Genomic DNA, 26,359 nt, shown 5'->3' on the forward strand with positions numbered 1-26,359 from the left:
ACGATGCTGCATTGTATAACTCTCTTGTTTCTATCATATTATCCGAACCTGGCTAATGAGCCTGTCTAGGCACGTCCTTCCACATGGCTCATACCTTGTGAATTTAGCGCAAGAGGATCCAGCCAAGGCAAAAGTGGCGTATAATTCCTTCTTGGATGACTTAAGACGTTGTGAGGCGCTTGGTATAAAGCTATATAACTTCCAGTAAGTCCCCAACCTTGGCTTCTTTAATACTGGTGATTGGCCGTCTTTGATAGGATGAGAGGATGAAAGACCCTAACGTCACCCTAGTCCAGGGGCAACAAATAAGACGTCTCTCGAGTCGTCACTCTCTCGCCTTGCCAAGGCCCTGATATCCGCCCTTGATGCAACAAAGACCGTTATTCCAGTTCTCGAGACAATGTGCGGTCATGGAACTACGATTGGTGGCCCACTGTCTCACTTCCGTGATCTCTTCGCGCTAATTCCAGAATCATACCATCCTCGACTTGGTGTCTGTGTCGATACTTGTCACAGCTTTGCAGCAGGGTATGATCTACGCTCTCCGGCTGGCTGGGACAGGTTCATGACGGAGTTCGACGAAACCATAGGTCTGAAGTTCTTACGAGCATGGCATTTAAATGATTCAAAAACACCCCTGGGTAGCAACAGAGATCTTCACGCTAACATCGGCACTGGATTCCTGGGGCTGAGGGCATTCCACAACTTGATGAACGACAAGAGAGCGGAAGGGATGCCGATGGTGTTGGAGACCCCGATTGATAGACCCGTGGATGGTGCAGGGACAAGAGCTAAAAATAAAAATACAATCGAAGATAAATCTGTTTGGGCCAAAGAGATAAAGCTTCTCGAAAGTCTTATTGGCATGGATCCTGAGAGTAAAGAGTTTCTTGAGCTCGAAGCCAAGCTGGCAGATGAAGGGAAAGAAGAGCGAGCCAAACATCAGGCCATGTTCGACAAGAAGGCAAAGGAGAATTCCGGCAAGAGTAAGGACATACGGTCCATGTTCGGTAAAGGGAAGCCCAAGAGGAAAGGTTCGAAAAAGAAGGACGATAGCAGTGAAGATGAAATCGATGGAAAGTGTGGCAGCAGCCACGAATGACAGATATAGCTACGAAACTTCGAATAGGGGGTAAATATCCAGTCATTCTCGATCTACCAGTGGACTTGCATTGAGAAGTCCAACAAAATGAGGACATCACCAGACGCCATTACACTCGGCAATATAGGGATGGGTGGCAGCTGAATAGTCCTCCAATAATATGTATATTAGAAATATTAATCCACCGGGAGTGATTTAACTAGCTAATTATCTTTCGTGATTTCTAACTATACCAACGAGACCCTTTTCATATCATCTTCCTTTCCTGCAGCTGCTTCACCGTCCATTACGCCGTGTATATATGACTCCCCGATGAACTTGTACTTGGAACTCCCACCGCCTGCTTCGTCTACTAATTTTCTCAGGACAAAGGCCGCCCCAGCCCCTGGTACAACCCATACCTCGTCGTCAGCCTCCATGCCGGCCGGCCCTAGCCCAAGATACCGGTTCTTCGTGGCAAACAGTCTCCTTCTCCCCACTGTTCTCTGCAAGGTCCTTACCAACGTTCCCCCTTGTCGAAGCCGTTCTAGAAGGCCAACAGACGGATCCTCACTTTTAGCCGCCAGCTTCTCTTCCAAGTCAAGAAGGACATTGATAGACGGTATACAACAGGTTCCATCGGGCTCCGTAAGTGCCAGCACATGAGCTTTCAAAAGAGTATATACTAGTTTCTGGGTGTCCTGTGAACTGAGGTTTCTAGAAGGCTCATTGAATTCTTGTTCTAGATCCGCCTTCGATAGCCCAGCCAGCGGTGGATCGGAGAACATGTCAAGAACCCGCCCGATGCCATGCCCGAGGCTAGGAGCGAGATTCAGCTCGGGATTTGCAGCAGCATTGCATTCTTCGACCCATGCTTCTCTGACCAGCATTGTCCCTAACATCTCGCTGAATTCAGAGCTGAACGACTGCGGGGCTGGCTGCCGTCCGTCAGGCCCCTTGTTGGCGCAGAGAGTTCTCCATAGGACCTCCGACCGCTGGTGACCTGTCTGGTGGTATGATGACGGTATAAGGAGCGTTAATTCCAACCATGACTGGTCAAAGAAGCGCTTCAGGTCTCCAGGACCTGAGGTTGTGTTCCCAATAGCCAGCACGGTATCTATAGGGAGCCCCTGAATAGTCAAGGTGCCCCAATGGTCTGATTCTTCGATCAATGGACTGGGAACTGGCAGGTTACCAGCAGCATTTGAATATGCAGACATCATATTCGTCCATGTCACACTGTAATCTGGCGTCCATGAAGGAAGAGATTCAATCTTACGCCAGGAATGATCAAGTACAGCAGAGAGGATCCGGAGCTCACCAGCATCGAGTATGATTTGTTTCGTGGCTTCCGCGTATACCTGCTCAACAGGCTTCGTATAGTCTGCCTGCCAAACAGGCTTTTCTGTATCATTTGACTGCCCGTCCGCCAGGGCTTTCTTGTTCAGCAGGCCGTATACCCCGTATATCTTGTCTCTCGGATCCGTCGCAAGGAAATGCCATGTATCGAAGACTAGATTCTCCAACGAGACCGCCCTGGGTTTATCTGCGGAAGGATTGGATACAAACCTATCCTGCCACTGCAGCAGTTGAACAACTGGCTGCTCGATGCCGCGTCCCCCTTCACCAAGGGGGACGTACTTTGCTGACAGCTCGGTACCCAGCTTCAGTTGACGGTAGTGCAGCATCTCTGCAGTGATACAGAAAAGCCTCCAGGGGATTTCGACTCCGCCACAGTATGCCACTACGATGCCAGACAAGATGATTTCCTGCACTATCCATAGGCGTCGGAAGTACTGTCTCTGGAACAAGGCCGCCAGGGCGTCCCATTCCCCTTCGGATACATACGGTATGCCTTCATTCGTATGATGTTCCTGGCTGTTCTGAGTATACGGTATGATGGTGCTTTCAATAAACTGGTTGCCGGCCCTGGCAAACCTGGGTATCAAATGGGCCGCTCGCTTCGTGTATCCGTCCTCTCTACCGAGCCATAGAAGGGTAAAGGCGGCCTCCTGGTATATCCTATGCATAAGATCAACCTGCGAGGAGCGTTCTTCCGAGTCAGCCTGGTTGATACAGACCTGGTCAACCCACAGCCAGACCTCCGGTCCACCATCCTGCTGCTCCTCTGCCTGCTGGCGGCCATCCAGGGCCGTCTCAGCCGTTAAGTAGCTCAGGATCTCCTCGTCAGCGATCTCTCGCGCGTAATCTAGTGCCGTCTTGCGTTCATAGTCGGGAATATCAAGTCTCGCGCCCGCCTCCACCAGCAGCCTGACAACCTCCCCCCTGCGCAGCCGTACCGCCCAGACAAGCGCCGTCATCCCTTCGCGGTCCCTTGTATTGAGCTCAGCGCCCGATGCAATCAGGGACCTCACTCTCCTAGCATCTCCGTTGATCGAGTGCGTATGCAGCCTTGTCCAGCCCTTGCTCTCGTTGCGGCGATTGATAAACGTCTTCCACGCATCTTGCGGCACATCTCGCAGCGCATCGTACAGGTTGCGGCTGACCAGCAGTCTCTTCCCGTCACACTTAACCGGCACACCTGCGCTGGGGAACAAGTACTCTGCCGCCAGGGCATTGTAATGCTGTGTGAACCGATGGCCGTCGCGGGCTCTCGCATGCGGGTTCCCCCACGTATACGATATGGCATGGAAGGACGGCGCAGCGTCCAGGTCGACCGTCTTCAGCGTGCATTCCAGCTGGTTGAACTTGTCGCGGGAGCTGATGCGTAGTAGACGGATGGAAGTGCGAGTTGGCAGCGGCTGGTACTGATATTGCTCCGCCCGGAGCATTTTATATAGAATATACAGCTTTGTGCGGTCTGTATATTCAGTATCAGTTGTTGCTTCTCAGAACTGCGTTTGTTTGCTTTTTCAATAGTCGGTAATTTGAATGGTTATTATACGAAGCCCGCACGGTATGTAGCTACCTAAGCCTCCACCAGCATCGTTTACAAGGGGCTATCACGGTGCAGAATAATGCCAATGGATAAATTATAAGTGGTCATGTTTGTTCATTGATTATTTCGTCTAAAGATCGTAAGCCTCTATAGTTACTGCTCGCTCGTGCTGCACCTGAGCAAGCGAGCAAAACAACAGCGATAAAGTACAGCCTAGGAACCCCCATTACTCGATACTGAAAGAATAAGAGTGCCAGCGGCTTGTCATGACCTGCAAAGGAGGTAGGGCATACAGTAAGGGGAAGGGAGAAAAAAAAAAGAAATAAACAAAGATGTTGATCCCAGATATGCCGCTGTTCACTCGTATATGTAGCTGATATATTTCATGACTCCCTTGTGTTCGCGGATTGGGCGCTCGGCGGCAATGATCTCGTCCAAACCGGTTACCATGTCTATATCCTCCGCCGGCCAGCACCAGGGGTCACTTCTGGTGTACCAGCGGTGGCTAAAGTAGACTAACAAGAAAGCCGGGATGCCGATATAGGCAGTCAGGAAGTCAGAAGCATTGAATCTCTGAGGGAAGAGTGTGTCGAATCCGTTGATAAGGATCAAGAAGATGAAGCCAAAGATACCAACACGAGCTCCCCAAGGTTGGAACCTGGACCTGTACGTGAGTTCGATGCCTTGAACTTTGACGGCTTTGGTGAAGCGGAAGTGGATGATGCAGCAGCAGGTCCAACTGATGAACGCGGACGTGTTAGTGAAACTAACGAACCAGTTGAAGACACGGGAGCTGCCGCTGCCGACAGCCAGATAGGCGAGAGGGAGGAAGAGGGCACTAGCTGCCAGCGCCATGTAAGGGAGACCGTAGCGGTTGCAGGCCCTGAAGATGTGCGGAGCGTCGCCGGCCACGGCGAGTGAGTAGAGAGCTCGGGACGACATGTAGAGGTACGAGTTGCCCGAACTCCAGGCAGAGGTTAGGATGACAGCGTTCACGATGCTGGGGAGGACAGCAATACCGGCATTCTTGATGCCGAAGACGAAGGGGGACGAGCCAGCGCCAGCGCCACCATTAGTCAGGGACGATTCATCCGATGGGCAGGTAACGCTGATGGCCAGGGAGCCAAGGATGTAGAAGAAGGCCAGACGGTAGAAAAAGCGGCGGGAGGCTCGTGGAATGTTGTGTCGAGGCGACTCCATCTCGCCGGCCGTCTGGATGATAAGCTCGGGGGCGAACAGGAATGCGAAAGCGCTGAGGACGACGCATTTAAGGAAGGCCACAAACCGACCGGCATCACCTTTGACGATGTATTCATTCGCCGGCCGCGGGTGTGTCCAGTAATGGAATCCTAGTCGTTGGTGGGACGGGCCTCCGCCCCAGAAGAGGACGAAGGCGAGGACGATCAAGCCTAGCATCATGATGACCTTAAGACTAGCAAACCAGAATTCAGACTCTCCATACCAGCGCACGGGCAGAAGGTTTAGAGCGATGATGACGACCAGGAAGATGGTGATCCAGATAGCAATGTTGATAGAGTCGTCCCAGTAGCCCACGATCAGAGAAGCGGCGACAATCTCGTTCGGTACAAGGATGCCCAGCGAGTACCAGTACAGATATCCGAGTGAGAAGCCCATGCTGCGCGAGACATAACGGAAGCCGTAGTAGCTCATCGTACCTCCGTGGACGGGTAAGTAGGTACCAACCTCCGCTATAGCCGTAACAACAAGGTAGACGAGCACACCTATGAGAAGGTATGCCCCAACTAGAAATGCAGGGCCGCCTTTTGCCAGGGCCTGACCCGAGCCGACGAAGAGACCGGTTCCAATGGTGCCTCCAAGGGCCATCATCTGGACATGTCGCGACTTCAGGCCTCGCTGCGTCTGATTATACCGGGTGTCGTGCAAGCTGGCCTCGACCATCGCCCGCATGTCGTTTCGTTTCTCATCGCCGTAGACTGGGGGAGCCGGCACATAGTCCCTTGCCTCGACGTCGGTCTCTTGTTGGCCCATTTTGAAGAAGAGAAAAAGGCCCTTCCCTTTTTTCCCTCAGTCCGTAGTCAATCAGCCGTTCAGTCGCACAGTGGCCAACTCCAGTCCGTTCGGGATATTACCAGTTGGGTGTGTGCCGGTCGATGTCAGACCCGGGCAGAGTTCCTCTTATATATATAACTTTGGCTTGGACATATAAGAAGCTATTGACGGGGAGTTGCAGGGAGCTGAGGAAGGCGGGATGCAAAGCTGCTAGAATATATACCACCCTCCCCATCCATGTAACGACGAGTAGCTTGGAGAAAACTGGAGACGAGAAACTCTCTCCGCCCCGTAAAGTTGCTCGACCGCGCCGTCGACGAATCAGCAGGCAGATGGTCGCTCTTTGCTTCTTCCCAAGAGGCGTTTCTTTGCCTGCTCAAATGATAATCTGTCCCAGGGAGACAAAGCGAGGAAGCAACCAGCCACAGAGAGCGAGACATATTAAGGACCTGCAAGAGGTACGAGGACAGCCGTCGTCATGTCGTCGCTTGCTCAAGCTGTCAGCGATGTACCCGTACCTCAAGAACGGCTCGCATCTTGTTCCTCCAGGTGGATACGAGGCTGCATGAAAGCGAGCGAATGGCAGCCTGTCTGGGGCGGACTTATTACCTCATCGTGTCAAAGAGGCAGAGCCGGAGGCGGCTGCGGGCGTCTTGGTCAAACCCTGAGACAGGCCTTGGTTCATTCGGTCCTCTTGTTTCTTCTGGTTCCTTTCGGGCACCAAGGCGCACCTCCTTTAGGACGAAGGCCTTCCCATGGCGTTTTTCAAGACTTTTCAAGCTTTTCTCGGGCGCAGAAGAAGCGTCGTCCATCGAGATTTTGATAGGGCAATCTGACGACTCCGTACAGAGACATCCTTTCACGCTTAATCCCCTTAAAATGACCCAAAGCCGTTTTTGTCATGTCGTGTGCCTTTTTTTTTTTCCCTTACTGGCGCAAAGGAATGGAACACAACTAATTCCTTGGTTCCGCCAAACCAAGGCACCCTACCATAAATTCAAGAGCGTTATGAGACCCGCAGTGAAAAATTTGGAGTTCAAGTGATAGGGATTTCTTGCCGCTTGGTAAAAGGCTATCCTTTCTTGTCGCAATGGAAGTTTTCCGACCAAGTGCCATCCCAAATACACGCCTCAAGACTCAGGGGAAGTCGGTCGTTATGCGGATATTGAATTCTCCACAGCGAGAGTCAAGGTCACTGGTCACTGGTCACTGGTCAGGGGTCCGGCATATCTTATATAACGTGGTCGAGGAGGAATTATTATCCCCAGCCTTTGCGAATATCTCTCCAAACTGAGCTGGAGTCAAGCTGGCACCTCTGTCTCTGCTACGAAATACCTCGCGTTAAAGTACCTTGATAACTTAAGGTCATTTATCAGTAGTTAATCTTTGCGGACACCTTAAAAAATACACGTACTTTCTGGTATCTTAGAACTGTTCCTTTTAATATCCGGCAAATGGATCCTTGTTTGCCTGTTAACAGGTTGGCTAGGAACAGACGGTGCTGAAGGCTGTGAAGGGCACACTGCATGAAAGCTAGTGGTGAGGCATGCAGGCTGGTTGCGAATCCTTAGGTGATTCACACGCCTTCCACGCTCCAACCCTGCCTGCTGGTGGCTGTGTCGATTCACTGCTGCTGGTTGGCTGTCAGCATACGTCGTCCGATGTAGGATGAGATATGACGTCCAGGGGTGTACTTACTGGTACAACATAGAGATTCAATTGAGCGACGCCAGATCGGCTTACTGTGTAATCTGTTGCAGGGAATTAACACCAGCTTCGTACACTTGCCTTTCCTGTATAGCCATAACTCTTCAATCTATAGCCTGTAATGCGATTGTGTATGACGGCCCACTCCATATTTAGCCAGTTAATGAAGATAAACCGATCTACCATGGCATACTCCATACGATTGCATCCGAGCATCAAGTGCAACAGCCGTAGGCGAATGGCCTCTAAAACCTCAGCGCATGACGCGGAACCCCTGCCACAAGGATCGTTGACAAGCCAGTTTGGTTGACCGGCCCGGAAGGTCAACGACTGATTCCGCTACAGGGCCGGTGCGCCCAAAAGATATCTTGAGTAACCAAAACCTCTTGCTTATAGCAGTCAATAATGAGAGCCTATGGGTTTATCCAAAACCAATTTCAAAAAGAGGTACTTTATTTAAATTCCAATCTCTTCTAGCTGGAGAAAGAAAGTAACTCAAATCAAACAAATCACGAAGAAGCCCATGTGTTAAGACTAAACAAGGCAGAAAAGGATAGAAGGCAAGAAAAATAATCCATGTGCAACCAGAGGAAGAACAAGATGGGCAGAAAATAGAAGAAAAGGACAAATCATATCAAAACAGAAATGGTTTATCATTGCCTCGCATCGTTCATCGTGTCAGATCATCAAGCAAATAAACGCAACAAACAAAGCAGGCAAACAAGCAAGGCAGTTTTAACAAGGCCAACACTGCATTCCATACTGTCCCAAGAATAAGGTAAGGTAAAGGGGCAAACGAGAAGTACGAGGATAGAAGAGAATCAATTGGAGGGCATAGGCCATCGGGTGGCCATTTCATTTCACAGGTCATTCAGGTTAGCGCAAGTAGCATCGAGAGTCGAAGGGATGAGCTAAAGCAAGGTATCGTTCTCCTTATAAGTGAGGGTGATTTTTTTTTTTTTTTTTTTGGGAAATTTCAAGTGATTTTCAACTTTTTTTGGTTGTTTCTTTTTTCTTTTATCGGGGAAGCTGAAAGAAAAATCAAGAAATGGAGAAGGAAATGAACATAGAAGGTCAAGAGAATGTAATGTAGGGAATATGGTGCCGGTCGAGCCCAAGGATCCAAGTGTCAGTCGTATCTTTCCCATAACGTAACAAATATAAGGTGTATAGCATGATGAAAGATCAACTGATCATGGACCGAGGCATCGCCACCAACAAAATAACGCAAGGAAAAAAGTAGACGTAGTGTCGTCTCGTCGTCAGTAAAATTGTGTGGTGTTGAAAGATCAAGAAGAAATAATGAGTGGTCTGTTTTGTTCGCAAGTTAATTCCAGATAGTTTGTGTGTATTCGTCTGCTCGTGGTCATGGTCGTCGTCGTCGCTATTGCGCTGGTTCGTTTTTCTCATCATCTCCTGCAAAACGCGAGAAGAAAGGTATAGATAAAAAGAGGCAAACATAAGTCCCGTTCCGAGTTCGACAGCATAAATGCCGAAACCAGTACATTAAGATGGCATTCATTTCTTCTCTCGTGCAATAAGTTGAGCAGGTATGGAACATTAAGTTGAGCAGGTATGGAACTTGTTGCTGTTGGAAGCAAGAAAATGATCATGCAACGCATTATAATACGGATAAGGTACCAGAAATGCTCCAAAGGCTAGCATGCAGTATCGTCGTTTCACATCATCATTCGTTGTCTTTTTCGATAAGCAATAAATAAAAGAGGGTTGAATTGAAGAACATTATGGCGTGAATGGGATGGAAGATGGGAAGTTTAAGGAAGCTATGCCTCTGGCGAGTGCAGTGCTGTGATTGGAGCTGGTTCGCGTTCCGTATCAGGGGTATCTGTACCTGCAGCAGAGGAAAGGGTGGAGAAAAACGGTTGTCCCTGGGTATGTAATGTCGGATGCATGAGAAAAGTGTCGGAGCGAGACGGTGCGTGGCGAGGACGATGGTATTGTCGTGGGTGCGGCTGTGGCCGTTTGCTTGCGGGGAGGTCAAGGTTGAAGGGAGATCCCAGACGTTTGATCCGCTCTCCTTCAACTTCGGGGCTATGAGTCTGGCTATGTGAAGGCAAGCCGTCGGTTTCGTTAGAGCCCGAGCCGGATGGAGGAGTGAAAAGCTGAATCAGTCTGTGCCGCGAGTTTATATTGAGCATGTTACTGTTGTGAGAATTGCTACTGCTATTTGTCGTGAGGCCTCTGGTGCGTGTACGAATGCGGACACGGGCTGGAGTTTGGTCTTTGGCATCAGCCGGGACTGTTGCCTCTGGCAGGCGTTGATTGTTGGTGGGAGTGAATAGGTCAGGCGCGATGCCCGAACGTAGGCGAGAACCAGTGACGTGGACTGTATCATGTGCATCAACAGCAGGCTTGACAGGAGTTGTATCTGCTTGCGAGACGCGGCGGGAATTTGAAGGTCCCCAGGTATGATACATAAAAGGTGAGCCGAGACGGGGGATGTCATCGTGGTGAGCTGTTTCTGCCATAGAGTTAACCGTGTTGGAGACGATGTTGGGAGTTGAAGCAGCCTCCGGGGGGTCGCTGGGCATTGTTCCGGAGACAAGAGAGATACCGAGGTCTCTGGTGAAAGGGGCGGAAACAGGAGTGGCAGCAGTGGCAGTGTAACTGTCCAGCAGGTCTGGAGGAGGGGACGGACTTCGAGACTCCAAGAGCCGTTGATAGTGAGGAGCAATAGAGTATTTTCTTTTGCATAGCTCCTTTAGTCTCCGTCGGGTGATAGCATCTGAGCGAGGCCACTGTGGTGTATTTCTGTTCACAGAATTGGTAGTTTCTGATAGCTGAGAAGAGAGGGATTGAGAAGGCTTGAATTGGGGTTCAGACTGTGACTGAGACTGAGACTGTGACGGGGGCTGCTGCTCCTGCTGCTGTTTTGTTTTCATCCAAGCCCTGCGTGCCTCTCTTGCGACCCGGTGAGAGACTCCAAGAGGTGGCAAACTACCGGGCAACATCTTGAATGGGGTAATGGTGGGATCCTGGAGGTGAGTTTGGTAGGTATTCCAGAGATGTTGGTCCATCTCTGAAGTCCATCGCTGGTTCTGGCTGAGGTTAGCTGGGATAACGGGCGTGTTCTTGACGGACTTCGACGGGGTGTCCAGGTTTTGCTTGTTGTCTGGCAGGCTGACCGCGAGGAAAGGGTCATCTACCTCAGTCTCAGGGCTGGTGCAGCTACCGCCAAAGGAGATAAATGAATCAAACGAGTCAAAGGACGCGGCTGAGGTGGAAGAGAAGGAAGAATCCGAGGCATGCGAGCAGGCAGAAGAAGGCCTGGCAATTGACGCGCCAACAGGAGTTGTTGGCCCATCTACGACACCATTCTGAAATGATTGAGAGGCCAGATCACGAATCTGGGCCGGTGGTGTTTTAGGGTCGGTCCTCCGTCGTCGTGGCACATCAAGATAGCCAGCGCAGCCCTCGAAGATGTAGGCTGGGGTGCTGTAAGATTGAGACTCGCCGGCGGACTCGGCAGGCGAGATACGCGATAGCTCGATAGAGGGTAAAGGCACATCTGGCGCGCAGAAGGGGATGGGTTTCCGCTCCATGCGCCGTCTCCTGACGCGATGAGAGGCGTGGTGAGGCCGTGGTGGGTGAGAGAGATCGCGAAGAGGACGATCTGGGGTCCTCGGTTCAGACTCGGTCGGGGAGAAGAAGGTAAAGTCCTTCGGAAGTGTGTGCGCGCCAGTCATGGTGAGTGAATTGCAGGCTGATATCGAGTTGAATCAAGGTGAAATTATCATTGTCACCAGACGCTCAACGAACGGGCGCAGAAACAGCCACGGAAGCGAGAGTTAGAGAAGGAGAGAGCTGTACTGGCGGCTGTCAGGATCGGGGGGTGCTTGATCTCGAAATGGACTGGAGGCGAATTGGGACAGGTCAGATTCCAGCGCGTGTATGCGTGGGAAGGGCGACTCACCAGGTACAAGGCGACAGAACAATCTATAGATGCGGCAGACGAAGTTGACGGAGTCTGTGGATTTCTTGAAGGCGTCGACAGATGAGATATGGACAGGTTTAGGGCGGTGTTGCGATGTATCTGGTAAATGGGGACCGGGCGAGTGGGTGGCCGCCCCCTGGCCTCCTCGGGACACGATCAGACGAAACGAGAGGCGGTAATGTCGCGTATTTGCGTATCTCTGCGGTCTAGACGGCGTGTCTTCAGCATAGAGACTTGCCCAGACAGTATCTTGAGGTCACTGTCTCGCTCTGGCGTGAGTCCTGTCGAGGCCGTGGACTGGGGGGATGGAGTAGAAGAAGAAGCGCAGAAGAGCCGGAGAAAAAAAGTCGATGCAAGTCAGGTGAGGCCGTCATGCAACCGCGCGGGTAGAGCAAAAAGGATACGACTATCACCAAGACAAGAAAGCTACCAGCCGTGCTCCGTAAACGAAGGTGGAGATGTAGATGTCGAAGTTGTCGACGTTGAGGTTGAGGTCGGAGATGAAGGCGAAGTCGAAGTTGAAGTCGTCGAGATGTCTTAAAGCGGTAATCTTGACGACACGGCTCGCCGGGCCTCGACGACTTGACTGTTTACTAACGAATATCCCTACTTCCGCCCCCAAACTGGACGGCAACACACAGGAGATGCTGTTGGGAGACTTCGTTGACCCGATTACGGCCAGTAGGTGCTTGCAAACCTGGCGATGGCAAGCAGTTTCAGGCTTTTGGCCCGCGAACGTCGTACCGTACGCAGAGAAGAGAGACACGCCAGCAAGGAAGGACGGGACGAGAACACGAAGAACCGACTCCCCCTCAGGTCTATGAGGACTTGCGTTGCGTCCATGTCTACAGCACAGGCATTTCTATGGGCCTACAGACAGACAGGCTCGGCTTCCACATCGCCATCCCAGCGATCCCGTCAAGCACGTCGAGGCCATTGGGCCGCGGAGTCCGCCAGGTCAAACTCGCTGGCTGCACCAGGATACTAGATGCCTGCATAGACATGCAGAGACTGCAGCGAGCGGCACATCTATTTGCGTCTACTGGTTGGGCCTGGGGAGCTGAGGTGCTCTGATAGGCTGCTTTTTCTCGCCCTGCTCTCTCTCTGCCCAAGAGAAGAGGGACACGACTTTAGCTGTGCCAATGCTTGCTGGTTTTTTCCGGTAACCATCGCCAACGATACCAACGACAACGATAACGAGAATGGGGCCTTCTTGTACCCCGTACCACAGGTACCTGCGGTTACATGTCCATAACTTGTCCAGAGATGTGCTTCCTGTACTGGATGTAGGTATCGCCACGGCCGGATTATGCAATCCCCATGGTGACGGTCCAACTTCCCACTGCTTCTGCGGCCCTCCTGAAACACACACTCTCCAAGGATTCGCTCTTCTTGCATTTTCCATACTTTTTCCCTCCCTCTTCTTCTCTTTCTTTTCTCTGCTTTGCTCGCGGGCTTTTGCCTGCTGTTCACCTGCGATCACCACGTGACGTGATTAGGGCCCAATTAGGGCTTAAGGCCAAGGGAGAAGAAGAGGACGGGGGAAGAAGAGACAGGATGAGAGTGTATTACACGTTATACAAGAGAACCACAGCAGATACTCTGGTCCCAGAATTACAACGTTACGGGGGCCAACATCCTCCCTCCATCTTCACTTCGGTGACAGGTTCCATTAACATTGGCGTGCTTGCCTAGATACGTTCCTTTTAATCCCCTGAGGCCTTCATACCCGTCTTTAATGCTTCTTCTACCGGACTACAAACTACAAGTTGAAGATGAAATACTCATGGTCAAGGGCTCATGGCAGTATCCACCACTGTGCCATAACTACTAGCCAAATCAAAGCTAATGTACACACTCGAGATTATCAAGTAATGGTCTGCATTTACTGTGAACCATAACAGCTTGATCCGAGACCTTATCTTGTCGCAAAGCCATGTATTTGTGAACTAGTCTAACTAGCTATCCGCCCCGGACTAACTAGCACGTCAATAAGCTGCTAGTTAACTAAAATGTGGTTAATGTTGCTATAATGGATCGAGCCTTGAGCACAACCCAACGCCAACACCGGCATCAGACTCGAATAGTTGGGTTGGCGAGGCTTAGACATACATCTACAGGACCAGTCGTCTACTTCATCCTTCTCAACGGTTCTCACTTTTATCGGAAAGGCTTGGATCACCCACAGTCGAAGATTGGTAGCAAGAGTCTTACCAACAAGCATTATATTTATACCAAACTTCTCGTTATCGATACATTTCTATATGATATATGACGTCAACTTGTATCAGTATATACTTAAATGCATTCCGCAACACATCCATAGTGGCATAATTGGCAGACTCACCTAGCCCAACTCTCTGAGAGGCTATAGCGAGAAGATACAACCTACACCCGAATCACAACACCTTCCTGCCCACGAGAGCCTATTTCTCGGCCAGCAGTAGAGAGAGCTCTTATAACTTTGCAGCTGCCATATTCCTCGTTCTTCCCACCGGTCCTGTGGGAAAGAACACTACAAAAGCGCTCTCTATCGTGCTCTGGTGCATGCTACTGATACCCTCTCTCTCCATGCTGCAAGATGCATCTATACTTCACCAATGGTTAACTCGCAAGAAAGGGTGATATCCGTCGAGGCTGTGATGGAAGTGGCTATTTAAACATTTTCTACTAAGTCAGTCATTACGATACTGATGCCTCCCTATGCCTATAAAAATTGGCTTTCTCAGGATGTTGTTTTTTCCTCCTTTTTCGCTTCTCTCCACCACCTCCGCCTCCACCTCCATCCCGTCCCTACACCTCCTAATTACACCTCCGGTGCTTCACCTCCTTTCCAGCTACCCCCCCAATGTCTCTCTTATACTTCCCCCACTGCACGTCACCTCCACCTACATCTCGTACATTTCATCACGTTCCTAGACATACATCACCTTTCATACCCCTGCACCTGCACCGCACCTCCATTCCTCCACCACCATCCCTACAATTCCATATTTACGCCTCCTTTCCTCCACCTCCATCCCTACAAATCATTTCCTACAACACCCTCATATCCTCATTCCTCCTAGAGATATCTACCTCCATGGGCCGTTCTCTGGCCCCTACTATGATTGTTTACGGATAGACTCTGATGCACTCTTTAAACTTCTCACTGGCTGCGCCTGAGAACACAAATCCGAGGAGGTACATCGCCAGGAGAGTCAACTAGTGGACCAGCATGCTGCACACAGCCCTCTGTTGCGTAAGTCACGGGCCCAAGGTTTGCTATCCTTCCCCAACCGTTTTGACGAAAAACAAGACCTGCTACCGGTGATTCTCAGTACCCTGCGAATAGAACGGATACTCAGGGTACTAAATGTGGATCCAGGTAAGTTGATGCTCTCCGGCTGATATTTCGATTTTGAGGTTTTTGAGCCGTGGCTAATCTTTTGACAAGCTAAACATCAGGTCATGCCTTCAATGTTGCAGCTGATCCCACGCCGGGTCGCCAGACGTACTGGGCAGCGGCCGCCTTCATGGTAGGGACAAGGATTGTTGGGAAGCGGCCTTTCTCCTTTTAGCGATGAGTCCATACTTCTGCGCAGTGCTGATGATGAGTAGTTTAACGCCTGAATCAAGTTAATATGTACTCATCATGTATATAACTATATAACTGGAGTGCATTCAGAGAGGTAGGAGTAAGTAGCTTAGATAGTGAACCGCGTTATTAACTGTAAAGTGACCATTACCTCCGGCCATCCCATACTTCATGGTGGCGGCAATTGCGGCCTTTGCTAGAAAAAATTCGACTGTTGGCCATCCTATGAGTATCGAAATTACGTTACTATACCTCTGCATACACACAGATGCTCTTTTAAGCGATTGCACCGAGACATAAGGTTATGGTTCCTTGTATCCACCAGCCTCACTGACATTACTGTCAATAGCCCTAGAATTCATATCAATAAAATAACCGCATATGCCTCAATTAACATCAATGGAACCTTCCGATAGAAGAGCCAGCAGACGTCAATCGACACAGAGCCTCAATCCGCCGAATACGAGATTCTCTTCCCCAGCCCGCAACGTCCCTGCAGCTGGTACTGTTCACGAAATTCCCACACAGGGGAGGAAGCACTAGTTATCAACCCTTGAGCAAACAGGTGGCAAATGGTGGAGTTCTGCTGTTAAAATTATTTTCAACAAAACAAGGAAACGGATTAAATTAAGTATATTACTCACCGCTATTTCAACATTAAGGTATTATACCATGCGAACTATGACCGGAGATTGGTGGCAATGTATCGGGGTTCGAAGAATATGAGGGTGGTCATTAAGCTGCCCCCCCCCCCCCCCCCCCCGTTTCCGATACGTTGGTCCTAAGTTCCCCTGAATCCACATCTGGAACTAAAACATGAAAGAACGTAAGATTCAGATGGAACTATCACAAGACGTGGTAGCCAGTACGAAAACGAGAATTCCATAGACTGATTACGATCCTGTAGACAACTAAATTTGTACTCGGCAACATTTGAGTATCTATTTTACTGATTGGAGCTAACATTGACTCAGATGTATGACTCTTTGAATAACCAATGAACAGCACCAAATTAAGAAATCAAATGTTGAGACTGAGTGGATCAATAAAAGCACGTCTAGACGATCCATACGAGGGATGCCAGGGATATGCCATCAATATGGCATGTAACCAGAACTTTTTAGCAAAAAGGGAGTGACAGTATTCCGCGAATAGTCAATCCACCTGAGGTAGGATCGAAGCCGACTAACAGAGTAGAGAGAAACCGATTTGATATGGCATCAACTTGTTGTTGTGATGGTGATGGTCGAAAGGTCTAACGTCGATCGAAGTCCCGTTTATGTTATGGAAAAGGGCAGCCATGGGTCGATATGGGGGTTATCAAAAGACATCCTTGGGAGCAGATATGCATTCCCACCCCCAGTACTCTGTGGATATGTATCTTTTGGCACAAAGCGATTTGTGACTCTCAGTAGTCACCGCGACCCGTATAGGAAAAAGCTCCCCGTTATAATAATATACCGATGTTTCGAACAAAAGCGGCAGCAGAGGCAGTAATCGCTACCTCTGTAGACCCTCAGCAGCCACGCGGATCACATCGTGGTCGCCAAGGGGTCCAGCGCGGAGGATAACCCCTAGCATATATGTCCCATCCTGAGTTTTTCTCCCACGGCTGCTCCATAGGACTTAGGTATAGATAGTCCAGATAGGACTTACATGTAGTAGTCGTCAAGGAGCAAGGCCGGGGGAGAGTATAATGGCCGTCTTGACTAGATAAAAAAGACAACCATCTCCGTAACGTTCTAGCAAAATAATAGCATGTTGTCCATCGAAGCAAAGCCCCATATGACTGTCAGGATCGAGGTTGGCGATATTCCAGGGCTATGTGAGCTCCCGAGTAGATCATGGTTCACATATAAGCGTGTGTGGAGGGGGCCTTTTTAATGAATAGAGAGGTAATAGTAAGCACCGCAGTTAAATGGAGGGAAGGCAAACATTAACGGCCACACATGTATTTCCCTCAGGCCATCCAAACAGAGGTAGGAGGGCCGTCAAGGACCCAGCAATGACGGGAGAGGAGCATCATCACGCATAGCCCATGGTGTCAGCTATAACCTGGGGGGAGAACAGAGGATGTCAACATATAGCGGTGAAGGAGGGATGTGATGGTGGAAATCCAGAAGCAGAGGAGGCAGGGGGTGGACGGGAGGGCAAGCAAGATATAGAAATGCAGCAGGAGCCAGCAAGCAGGGAGTTGATGTGACCACGTGACTAAAACAAGGTTTCGGATAGCGGTAGGAAAGGAAACTCCGGTATCCCCGGCTCCATGAGTAAAACCAATGCTCCGGCTTCGCATCCGCTAGGGCTGTCTCCGGTGACTCTCAAGCAACTCTGTACGTGCTGGCGCCATGTGAGCGCACATGGCTAGTGTTTTGGCGGCCTCTGTTCCACCTGTTTCAACCTCAGGACGGCCAGCTTCTGCTTGTTTCAGGTCTGTCAGGGCGTCTGTAGGTACAACAGTCCATCACAGCCTAGAAACATACGACTCTCCGGAGGGCCACCCGACACACCACTCGGAGCAAGCCTCCCTCCCTTTCTCCTCCCGAGCGCCACGCCGTGGCAACATCGCCAGGAATACCTGATTAACACAGCCATGCATATCCACCCCCGCCCAGTTGAGATTGAGATCGTTATCGTATGTCGTTGACTTCTGGCATGTTGCAAGGGAACAAGAGCTGGATGACTCAGCAGAAAAGCGGATACTACCAGCCCCCAATCTGACCAACAGGGTGGACGGAAAGCGGTAAATACGGCGTAACGCCTAAATACCGCTAGAAGGAAACACGTTTGAACACATAGCAAAACGCCAAGACATGCTCACCGGCATAAAAGTTTACAGTGGTGGATCTGCTGTCACATGATCTCAACACTTTCAGAAAAAGTTAGGGCTTAGGTCTTAGGGCTAGCTGACCCCAGGACGATAGGGTAAGGCCGCGACAAAATGGAATATAGACGGAAGATAGACGGAGACTGGAGACGAAGACGACGATGAAGCTGAAGATATCGAAGTACCGGCAGGAGGTGGTAAAGACGGTAGACGAATGACTGGGATACGGCTTGGGACAGGAAATACCGTGCCAGGAAGGGGACAACTCACCGATGTGTCAACGGGTTCGCTCGTTGTATGTATCCATGCATCGTCCACGCCTTGACCCTCGAAGATGAACCATTACGACGCGCCCTGTATAGAAAGATGTATATTTATAGCACAGTTCTAGGGATAGGATGCGGCCGCACATCTAACCAGGCATATAAATAGTAGGAGAGCCAGCTCGATCCCTGCTGCCGGAGGCCGCCCGATCCATGTCCCTAACCATGATCTACGGCCATCTCATCGAACACCATGAAGCTCGTTTGCTCAGATAGGGAGGAGGACTTTATTCTTACTTCTCGGGGGAAATAAGGCTAGACAGAGAGATAGCCGTACTGTCAACAGCAATGCATGAACTATTATTAGGATGATAGCCGGTCCCCTGGACGGTCATCTGCCAGACCCTGTAGAAATTTGAGGTAGTTACAGTAAATAGTCAACTAGGTGCGTACGGTTGTTTGAAGCAGGAGAGAGATTCATAGCAGTTCTTGATCCTCTGCGGAACGGCGCCGGACATCAGCTGGACAAGCCACCGCAGCTGGAGGCAGAGCTATATAACTGGCCTCTCATCTCCTCTGGCCACTGACTCTTCATCCGCCCTTCAGCATCGTCTGCTGGTCATCTTATCTCCTCATCTTATCTCTCTTATCGTCTGAATTCCAAATCTCTCTAGTCGTGGCGTCATAGCCAGGAACCTCGGCTTCTCCCACTAGCACTGCCTCACGCGGCTACACCAACCGCTCTCACCACCGACTTATCCACACTCAATTAACACAGTATACCCTGCCATCTACTTACAATGGGTGATTTCGGAGCCACTTCTTCCCTCGATGAGCCCGTCTCTCTCCCCGGACAACGTGTTTCCCCCGAGGACGACGACATCCACGTCCTGGTCACTGGGTTCGGCGTAAGCATTCCACTCCCCCTCAATCCATCCCCCACAGCTACAGCCAGAACCAAAATGAGCATCAAGTCACCGACTGACGATATCTAGCCATTCAAAACCCACCCACTCAATCCCTCATGGCTAATCAATTCTCTCCTCCCACAATACGCTACCACCAGCAAAAACCGCCGAGTCCACATCCATGCCCACCCACGGCCGATCCGAGTAGCCTACGCCGCGGTACGTGAGGAAATGCCTCGTATCATCGAGGGGTTCCGAGCCGCTCACGACGGACGTCCACCTCATTTGGTGATTCACATCGGCATGGCTGCCACCAGACAGTACTATGCCGTTGAGACGGTTGCTCACAGAGAGGGGTACAAACATACGGATGTAGATGGGCAATTTGGGATACCGTTTGACCCCTCCTTGCCAGAGAGGCTACAACCGGGTGTTCCTACACCCTCTGATTCTGCATCTACATCCGAGTCTACGGATAAGGTGAAAGTTGTTCCGTCACCGCTTGATACCGGCTTTTTGCAGACGTGGAGGAAAAGTCTACCTGCAGGACGATCAATTGATGTCCGCCTATCTCATGATGCGGGCCATTATCTGTGTGAATATATCTATTACACCAGTTTGTCAATGGCGTGGGAGGAGAACAGACCACGGGCAGCGCTGTTCTTGCATGTTCCTGGCTGGACAGATAAAGCTAGTGTGGAGATGGGCGTTGAGGTGGTAGTGGGTCTTGTCCGGGCCATGGTGGAGAGCTGGATTGTTGAGACGGATGCTTAAATACGGAGTACGATCGATTTGTTTACATTATTCTATCTTATTTCTTTTGACTACTTACCACTTCATCTTCGTATACATGACTTACCCATTTATGTATTTACCTACGTTGTCCTATTTCAGAGTTGATACCAAGATGAATATGAGTTACGCATAAACAGTTGGACTGGTCTCGTGGTGGATGGTGGATGGTACTGCTCCCTAACCTGGCGTTGAACGAGTGAGAGGAAAGGAACGAGGAAAGACATGTAAAAAAAAGGGGGGGTAAAGAACTTTCATAATATATCGTTGTAGGTAGGGAAAACATAAAAGAAATCCTCCTGTTCTACATCCTTGTTTCATTTCATCAGAGCTCAAGCACGAAATTTTTCAACTTGCTGTAACGAAGGACTAAGCGTTAGTTAAGCCTGGTATGTGGAGGCAGATACGTTGCCTCCTCTTCCTGTCCAGTTGACGTGGATGTCCTTGCCCTCGGGATACTTGTCGCTCGCATGCTCGGGCTTGATTCTGAAGGTGTGGGCGCCGAAGTAGTCTCGCTGGGCCTGTAGGAGGTTAGCGGGCAGGTCACGCGACCTGTAGCCATCATAGAAGCTGAGAGCAGTGCTGAAGGCAGGGGTTGGGATGCCCCAGAGGGCAGACTTGGAGACTACGTCTCTCCAGCCGGCCTGGGCATTGTGGATGGCCTTGTTGAAGAAGTCGTCGAACAGCAGGTTCTCTAGATCTGGGTTGGTGCGGTAGGCGTTGGTGATGTCCTTGAGGAAGACGGAGCGGATAATGCAGCCGCCTCTCCACATCAATGCAATGGACGGCTTGTTCAGTTTCCACTCGTATACTTTAGCAGCCTATAGATGCTTAGTTCAGTGACATTCGAGGAAGGGGTAGTTCAATTGGTGAAGGGAGCTCACCTCTTGAATAAGCATGAATCCCTGGGCGTAGGAGATGATCTTGGAAGCGTAGAGAGCTTGCTCGAGGTTGTTAATAAACTCCTGACGGTCTCCCTTGAAGTCCGGCTCGGGTCCCTTGAGCACCTTGCTGGCTCGGATACGCTCGTCCTTGAGCGAGCTGAGACATCTGCCGAACACGGCTTCTCCGATCAGAGTGACCGGCATGCCGAGATCGAGAGCGTTGATAGCAGTCCACTTGCCGGTTCCCTTCTGACCGGCAGCATCAAGGATCTTCTCGAGCAGGGCGGTGCCATCGTCGTCATTGTAGCGGAGGATGTCACGGGTGATTTCAATCAGGAAGGAGTCCAATACGCCCTTGTTCCATTTCTCGAAGACATCACCAATCTCAGCTGGGGTCATACCCAGACCTCGCTTCATGATATCGTACGCCTGTGGCAGTTAGCATCCGGACTGGACATGAAGGTGGGAAAAGATGTAAAAAGCGGCATACTTCGGTGATCAATTGCATGTCTCCATACTCAATACCGTTGTGCACCATCTTGACGTAGTGTCCGGCACCCTCGTCACCAACCCAGTCGCAGCAGGCCTCACCATCACTCTTGGCCGCCACGCTTTGGAAGATATCCTTGATATAGGGCCAGGCCTCCTCGTTACCGCCGGGCATCAAGCTAGGGCCATAGCGAGCACCTTCTTCACCGCCCGAGACACCGGTGCCTACGAACCGGATGCCCTTCTCGGCGAGGTACTTGGTTCTGCGGTTGGAGTCCGGGTAGTGAGAGTTGCCGCCGTCAATAATGATGTCACCCTTTTCGACGAAGGGGAGCAAGCTCTCAATAAAGTCGTCGACAGGCTTGCCAGCCATAACCAGCAGCATGATACGACGGGGCTTCTTCAGCTTCGAGCAGAATTCCTGCACCGAGTGGGCTCCAACGATCGATTTTCCTGTTTCAACAATCAGCACGCAAGTTGCCCCCTTCCCCTCTCTAGCTATGGCACGGAAGACCTACCCTTGGCCTCGTTGGCAAGGAATCTATCGACCTTCTCGACTGTGCGGTTAAAAGCCACGACGGTGAATCCATGGTCAGCCACGTTCATGATGAGGTTCTGGCCCATCACAGCCAGGCCGATGAGGCCGAAGTCAGCACTGCCAGGCAGGCCCAGGTCAGCCAGCCTCCATCAAACGAATATGTGTGCACGAAGAGAGCCCGGACTTACACTGCTTGGTCTGCCATGGTAAAGAGGCTATCGAATTGGTGTCGGTTCGTCTGTCTGTAGGTGTGTTTCCTGCAGCTGGAGCTGTGGTGAAGCAGCAGAGTTGGCGTTGAGGTCGAGGTTGAGGCGGGGAGAATGCTGGCGGCGGCGGGAAGATTACTAAAGCGGAAGTCCAGAACTCAAGCCTTAGATCTTGTTTACCTACTCGACTATATAGCACAGGACGCGGAGGATGTCTGGTTGCACGCTGCGCTCCGCTGGATACTGATTTACACAAGCTAGTTATATAGAGAGGCCGCAGACTGCAGTGTCTCGCAGCCTTCGCTCTACCAATTGACGCTGCTCGTCTAGGTATGCTGCCGGCCATCCCACCCCCTCGCTTGCCCACGCTGCCCACGCTGCCCACCGGCCCATCCACTGCTCGACATTCTACAGGCCCTGCCACGCCGTGTCGTGTCCGGTGCTGCCGTCGTCGCTGTGCCCGAGTCTGCTTGACGTCCGCGACGAGTAAGGGGTGGTGGGGAGGGGGGAAGAAACGAGATGAGCAGGCATCTGGGATGCACCATTATGTCACTGAGGGGCAGCATCAGATCCTGGCCTGGCGTTTCGATGGTTTGGGAGGCCTGCAGCGACCAGGAGTTGAGCGTGCATCTTCCTATCCCTGCCGCCTCCTGGTCCAGTGGGCGTCCTCCGTCGTCCGCCGGCTTTCCTTCGCCTTATCTCGTATTTCGCGGTCGTCATCTTCATCTCGTCTTCATCGTCTTCGTCCTTCTTCTTTTGTTTGTTTTTCGTTGCTGCGAGGAGAAACTATTACGTAATGTTTACATAAGAATATAGATTATAAATTAGCACTTTATTAATAACAACATGATTTGTCATTCACTCATAGGTTTGTCATCTCACGTGATATGAACTTCAAAACTTCTTCAGGCCGAAAAGTTGGAGATTCAAACAGCAAAAGAAGACGACGAAGAAGTAGGAAGAAAACAAGAGAGGAAAAGGAAGAAAAGGGCAGAAGAAGATAGCAAGCTGAAGGCAAGACAGGAAGGCGAGAACGAACAACAGGAGAAGCTCAGCTATCTGGTGGCTGATCGGACTCAAGGTACGTGTGCTGCAAGCATCTCCTGCAGAACACTCGACGGCAGCCCTCTGCCTCTACCTACATCTCTGTACTCTACCATCCATCTCTGTATCTGTATCTGTATCTGTCGAGCACCCGTTCATCATGTCCTTGCCGCCTCCTCCAGGTCTCCAGCGCCCGCTGCCATCCCAAGCCGCCTCGCAGGCCCAGCCGCCGGCCTCGCTGCCCGCCCGTCCGCCATCCACCGCATCCGCTTACACAGCTCCGTCAACTTCCTCTACTACTCCATCTACAGTATCGAGGCCTCCCAGCCTTGGACCAGATGTCTCCAGACCGGCTGTTGGTGCGGCATTCGGGTTTCAGCCTCGTGTCGTAGCCGCGCAGTCGTACAGGGCGTCTCAAGCACCAGCATATCCTACCGTATATAGCGCGGGTTATCAATACCCCCAGCCCCAGCACCAGCACCAGCCACCGCCGCATCATCATCAACAACAACATCAGCAGCAGCAGCAGACATACCAGGCACAGCCCACGTCGTACTACGGTCAGTCGCAGTCGCAGGCACAGCGGCCGTATAACGCAACTACATACGGCCAGCACCACGCATATCAAAAGCGCAATAACACGGGCTCATATGGAGCCCGGTCAGGACAATCGCGGTACAATGAGTCGTCTGGAGACCCTGAGATGGATGCCCAGATAGCACAGTGGCAAAGTGCATATATGAGCAAAGACAGTAGTGAAGCCGCCGCAGGCACTGCCGCTGCTTCAGGACCTGCTGCTACGGGAGCCAACAGCGGGCCTATAGGCTCCTTCCAGCGTCTACATGATCCGTCGTCAAGCACATCGACACCTCCCAATGGAACAGGATCAGGGACTGCAGCATCTACCACGCCTATACCAGGCGCAAACCAAGGCCTAGCTGCCGTTCCAGGCCAGGAGTCCACCGAACCCGCAAAGACCGTTGTACGATCTGGCGGTGGCCAGACATGGACCGACTCGACGCTTCTGGAGTGGGATCCAGCTCACTTCCGACTTTTTTGCGGTAACTTAGCCGGCGAAGTGACAGATGACTCACTACTGAAGGCTTTCTCAAAGTATCCCTCTGTACAAAAAGCACGAGTCATACGTGACAAGCGAACAGAGAAGAGCAAAGGGTACGGCTTTGTCAGCTTCTCGGATGGCGACGATTACTTCAAGGCTGCCAGGGAGATGCAGGGCAAGTACATCGGCTCTCACCCGGTGCTGCTGAGACGAGCTATGACTGAGATCAGGCCAGTGAGCGCGAGTAAGGGGAAGCATCTCAAGGGCAAAGGCAAACATGGCCATCATCACAGTGGAAGCGGACACAGCAAGCCTTCTTCCACACCCGCTCCTGTGTCCTCATCCGCGGGCAAAACAGACGGCGGCGTCAAGAAACAGAAGACCAAGGGCGGGCTCAGGGTACTCGGATAGCATAGATAAAATACACTTCCACATCTACGTTAATATCATTGCCGTCGCCTCTTTAATATCTAATAATGTTTGTCTTCTATATCAACTTCAACATCAACGTCAACGTCATCCTTACATAAGCATCACAAAACTCCCAACTTCAACTTCAACTTTTCTTTCTTTTCGACCTCCAGAAGACTCAAACAATCTTCTATCTTCTTCTTTGCTTCTTTGCTTCAGTCTTCTCTTTCATCTTCTCTTCTCCTCCTCTTCTCCTTGTTCTCCTCGACCGGGGTTTCTCGCCGATGCCCATTTCTGCTCCCCTTGGCCCACTTGTTCTTGTTCTCTTAACGACTTTAATACTATTCTTCTGCTTCTGCTTCTTTTGCTTGCTGTCTTTTCCTCTCATTGCAAGCTCTACCTCAGTATTCAGATACGTTTATCTGCTTAGTGTTATTTATCCATATCGTTTGCGCCTTGACATCTTGCTCTTGTCGGGACCTGGAATCGTCCTTTGGAGCGTTTTCGCCGTATATTGACTGCACGCGACCCAACCTACCACCATCAGCAACTGCGACGAGAAGAGAAGAGACAGACGATTCATGATGGCGACGGAGAATAAGCGCAAGTCGCAGCAGAGCCAGGGTCAGGATCACCATGGTTTTGGGCCGTCGGGGACAGTTAGCTTGGAGAAGGCCCTCAGCTCAGCCATTGGCGCTAGGTTGGTCTTTCAAGCCCCTTATATTCCATTATATATTCTACCGCCTATCTATATATTGGTATGTTATGCTAATTGAGTAGAATTCGCGTAACCACGACGCAGCCGGCCTCGGTGACGGTCGAAGGAACGCTGTTCACTGCCTGTCCCATTACCAATATAATCGCTATCAACACCAGCGCCAACATACCATCTACAGGCAGCTCGTCGCCTGTTCTCGCCCTCTCGCAGCCAGGGGACTTCACTATACTCCCCGTCACCCGCATCCACAGTTTCAACCTGCTCTCTCTCGCCCCAGACTCGCCCTCATCGCCTGGTGGGCCCTTCACATCCGCCCAACCCGCCATCTACCCGCTTGACATCCGGGCGCTACGGACCCGCGAGACTAACGCCATCACCCGTCAAAAGGACCATGACTCCTCGAGGGGTAAGGGAGTGTCTAAGGAGGCTCAGGACCTGTTTGATGCATTCAAGCGGACAATGCCAACTCATTGGAGCGGGACTAGCATTGTCGTTGCTGACTCGGTAGTGATTGCTGCTCCGTATGGCGTGGGCGATTGTAAGACTCTTAACTTGGCTGGCAGAGACGAGGTAGCCGGTACTGCCCTCACCAGAGTGCGCAAAGTGGTCAGTTCGCCATTACATCCCTACTGCTATTCCATATACTAACGGGAATAGCTCGAGATGGAACGAAAGAAGATTGAGCTCCGCCGGGCAAGCACGGCAATGGCAAAGTCAGTAAACTTTCCTAAGAATAATAACAGCAACTACAACGTCAACAGCAGCAGCACTAGAGACGGTCATCTCAGGAAGAGCTCTGCGGCGGGTACAGCAACACCTGCTACCACAACCACTAGCAGTGCTGCTGCAGCCACACCACGCGACCCTCGTTCGGGCCGTTGCAGTTCCTATCCGCAGCAATGCACCGGCGAGCAACTCGCCTGGCGGTCAGAGGAAAGGGGGATAATCAAGTCGGCGGTGAAAGCAAGA

At 51.1% G+C, this 26,359-nt stretch overlaps 11 protein-coding genes across 15 annotated transcripts; 7 read left to right on the top strand and 4 right to left on the bottom strand.

The window, feature by feature from the left end:
* Positions 1–400: 400 nt before the first annotated feature.
* On the top strand, positions 401–1,102 carry TERG_02762 (uncharacterized protein; the record flags this gene model as incomplete). The annotated part of the gene is made up of 1 exon (XM_003235658.2): positions 401–1,102. One exon carries the CDS (start codon positions 401–403, stop codon positions 1,100–1,102), a length of 702 nt encoding a protein of 233 aa, XP_003235706.2.
* Positions 1,103–1,329: 227 nt separating this feature from the next.
* On the bottom strand, positions 1,330–3,873 carry TERG_02763 (uncharacterized protein; the record flags this gene model as incomplete). The annotated part of the gene is made up of 1 exon (XM_003235659.1): positions 1,330–3,873. One exon carries the CDS (start codon positions 3,871–3,873, stop codon positions 1,330–1,332), a length of 2,544 nt encoding a protein of 847 aa, XP_003235707.1.
* Positions 3,874–4,337: 464 nt separating this feature from the next.
* Positions 4,338–5,990, bottom strand: TERG_02764 (uncharacterized protein; the record flags this gene model as incomplete). The annotated part of the gene is made up of 1 exon (XM_003235660.1): positions 4,338–5,990. One exon carries the CDS (start codon positions 5,988–5,990, stop codon positions 4,338–4,340), a length of 1,653 nt encoding a protein of 550 aa, XP_003235708.1.
* A 122-nt stretch (positions 5,991–6,112) lies between these two features.
* Positions 6,113–6,580, top strand: TERG_11893 (uncharacterized protein; the record flags this gene model as incomplete). The annotated part of the gene is made up of 1 exon (XM_047750935.1): positions 6,113–6,580. The coding sequence occupies one exon, from the start codon at positions 6,113–6,115 to the stop codon at positions 6,578–6,580; it is 468 nt and encodes a 155-aa protein (XP_047605732.1).
* A 2,922-nt stretch (positions 6,581–9,502) lies between these two features.
* On the bottom strand, positions 9,503–11,425 carry TERG_02765 (uncharacterized protein; the record flags this gene model as incomplete). The annotated part of the gene is made up of 1 exon (XM_003235661.1): positions 9,503–11,425. One exon carries the CDS (start codon positions 11,423–11,425, stop codon positions 9,503–9,505), a length of 1,923 nt encoding a protein of 640 aa, XP_003235709.1.
* A 354-nt stretch (positions 11,426–11,779) lies between these two features.
* TERG_08752 (uncharacterized protein) lies at positions 11,780–12,214 on the top strand (the record flags this gene model as incomplete). Its single annotated transcript, XM_003235662.1, has 1 exon — positions 11,780–12,214. The coding sequence occupies one exon, from the start codon at positions 11,780–11,782 to the stop codon at positions 12,212–12,214; it is 435 nt and encodes a 144-aa protein (XP_003235710.1).
* A 941-nt stretch (positions 12,215–13,155) lies between these two features.
* On the top strand, positions 13,156–15,971 carry TERG_11894 (uncharacterized protein). Its single transcript, XM_047750936.1, has one exon. The coding sequence runs from the start codon at positions 14,367–14,369 to the stop codon at positions 14,739–14,741; it is 375 nt and encodes a 124-aa protein (XP_047605733.1). The 5' UTR covers positions 13,156–14,366; the 3' UTR covers positions 14,742–15,971.
* A 44-nt stretch (positions 15,972–16,015) lies between these two features.
* TERG_02767 (uncharacterized protein) lies at positions 16,016–20,184 on the top strand. The gene is made up of 2 exons (XM_003235664.2): positions 16,016–19,248; positions 19,336–20,184. The coding sequence occupies exons 1-2, from the start codon at positions 19,141–19,143 to the stop codon at positions 20,020–20,022; spliced, it is 795 nt and encodes a 264-aa protein (XP_003235712.1). The 5' UTR covers positions 16,016–19,140; the 3' UTR covers positions 20,023–20,184.
* Positions 20,185–20,420: 236 nt separating this feature from the next.
* TERG_02768 (6-phosphogluconate dehydrogenase, decarboxylating 1) lies at positions 20,421–22,156 on the bottom strand (the record flags this gene model as incomplete). Of its 5 annotated transcripts, XM_003235665.1 has the most annotated exons (5): positions 20,421–20,861; positions 20,925–21,353; positions 21,415–21,866; positions 21,932–22,068; positions 22,140–22,156. In XM_003235665.1, the coding sequence occupies 5 exons, from the start codon at positions 22,154–22,156 to the stop codon at positions 20,421–20,423; spliced, it is 1,476 nt and encodes a 491-aa protein (XP_003235713.1). The 5 variants fall into 5 exon arrangements, with proteins under 5 accessions (XP_003235713.1, XP_047605734.1, XP_047605735.1 ...); XM_047749454.1 differs by lacking the exon at positions 22,140–22,156 and having other exon boundaries at positions 21,932–22,037; XM_047749456.1 differs by lacking the exon at positions 20,421–20,861 and having other exon boundaries at positions 20,877–21,353.
* A 1,205-nt stretch (positions 22,157–23,361) lies between these two features.
* TERG_02769 (uncharacterized protein) lies at positions 23,362–24,672 on the top strand (the record flags this gene model as incomplete). The annotated part of the gene is made up of 1 exon (XM_047747962.1): positions 23,362–24,672. One exon carries the CDS (start codon positions 23,362–23,364, stop codon positions 24,670–24,672), a length of 1,311 nt encoding a protein of 436 aa, XP_047603933.1.
* Positions 24,673–25,256: 584 nt separating this feature from the next.
* On the top strand, positions 25,257–26,336 carry TERG_02770 (uncharacterized protein; the record flags this gene model as incomplete). The annotated part of the gene is made up of 4 exons (XM_003235667.2): positions 25,257–25,372; positions 25,453–25,996; positions 26,048–26,168; positions 26,227–26,336. The coding sequence occupies 4 exons, from the start codon at positions 25,257–25,259 to the stop codon at positions 26,334–26,336; spliced, it is 891 nt and encodes a 296-aa protein (XP_003235715.1).
* Between the last annotated feature and the right edge of the window lie 23 nt (positions 26,337–26,359).

This window comes from Trichophyton rubrum (genome assembly GCF_000151425.1).
Source record: "Trichophyton rubrum CBS 118892 genomic scaffold supercont2.3, whole genome shotgun sequence".
Taxonomy (NCBI): Eukaryota; Fungi; Ascomycota; class Eurotiomycetes; order Onygenales; family Arthrodermataceae; genus Trichophyton; species Trichophyton rubrum.

Coding starts and splice junctions, on each gene's coding strand:
- TERG_11894 (XM_047750936.1), top strand. CDS start 14,367: ATGCCTCCCTATGCCTATAAAAATTGGCTTTCTCAGGATGTTGTTTTT.
- TERG_02767 (XM_003235664.2), top strand. CDS start 19,141: ATGGGTGATTTCGGAGCCACTTCTTCCCTCGATGAGCCCGTCTCTCTC. Junction 19,249..19,335: donor TCCTGGTCACTGGGTTCGGC/GTAAGCATTCCA, acceptor GACGATATCTAG/CCATTCAAAACCCACCCACT.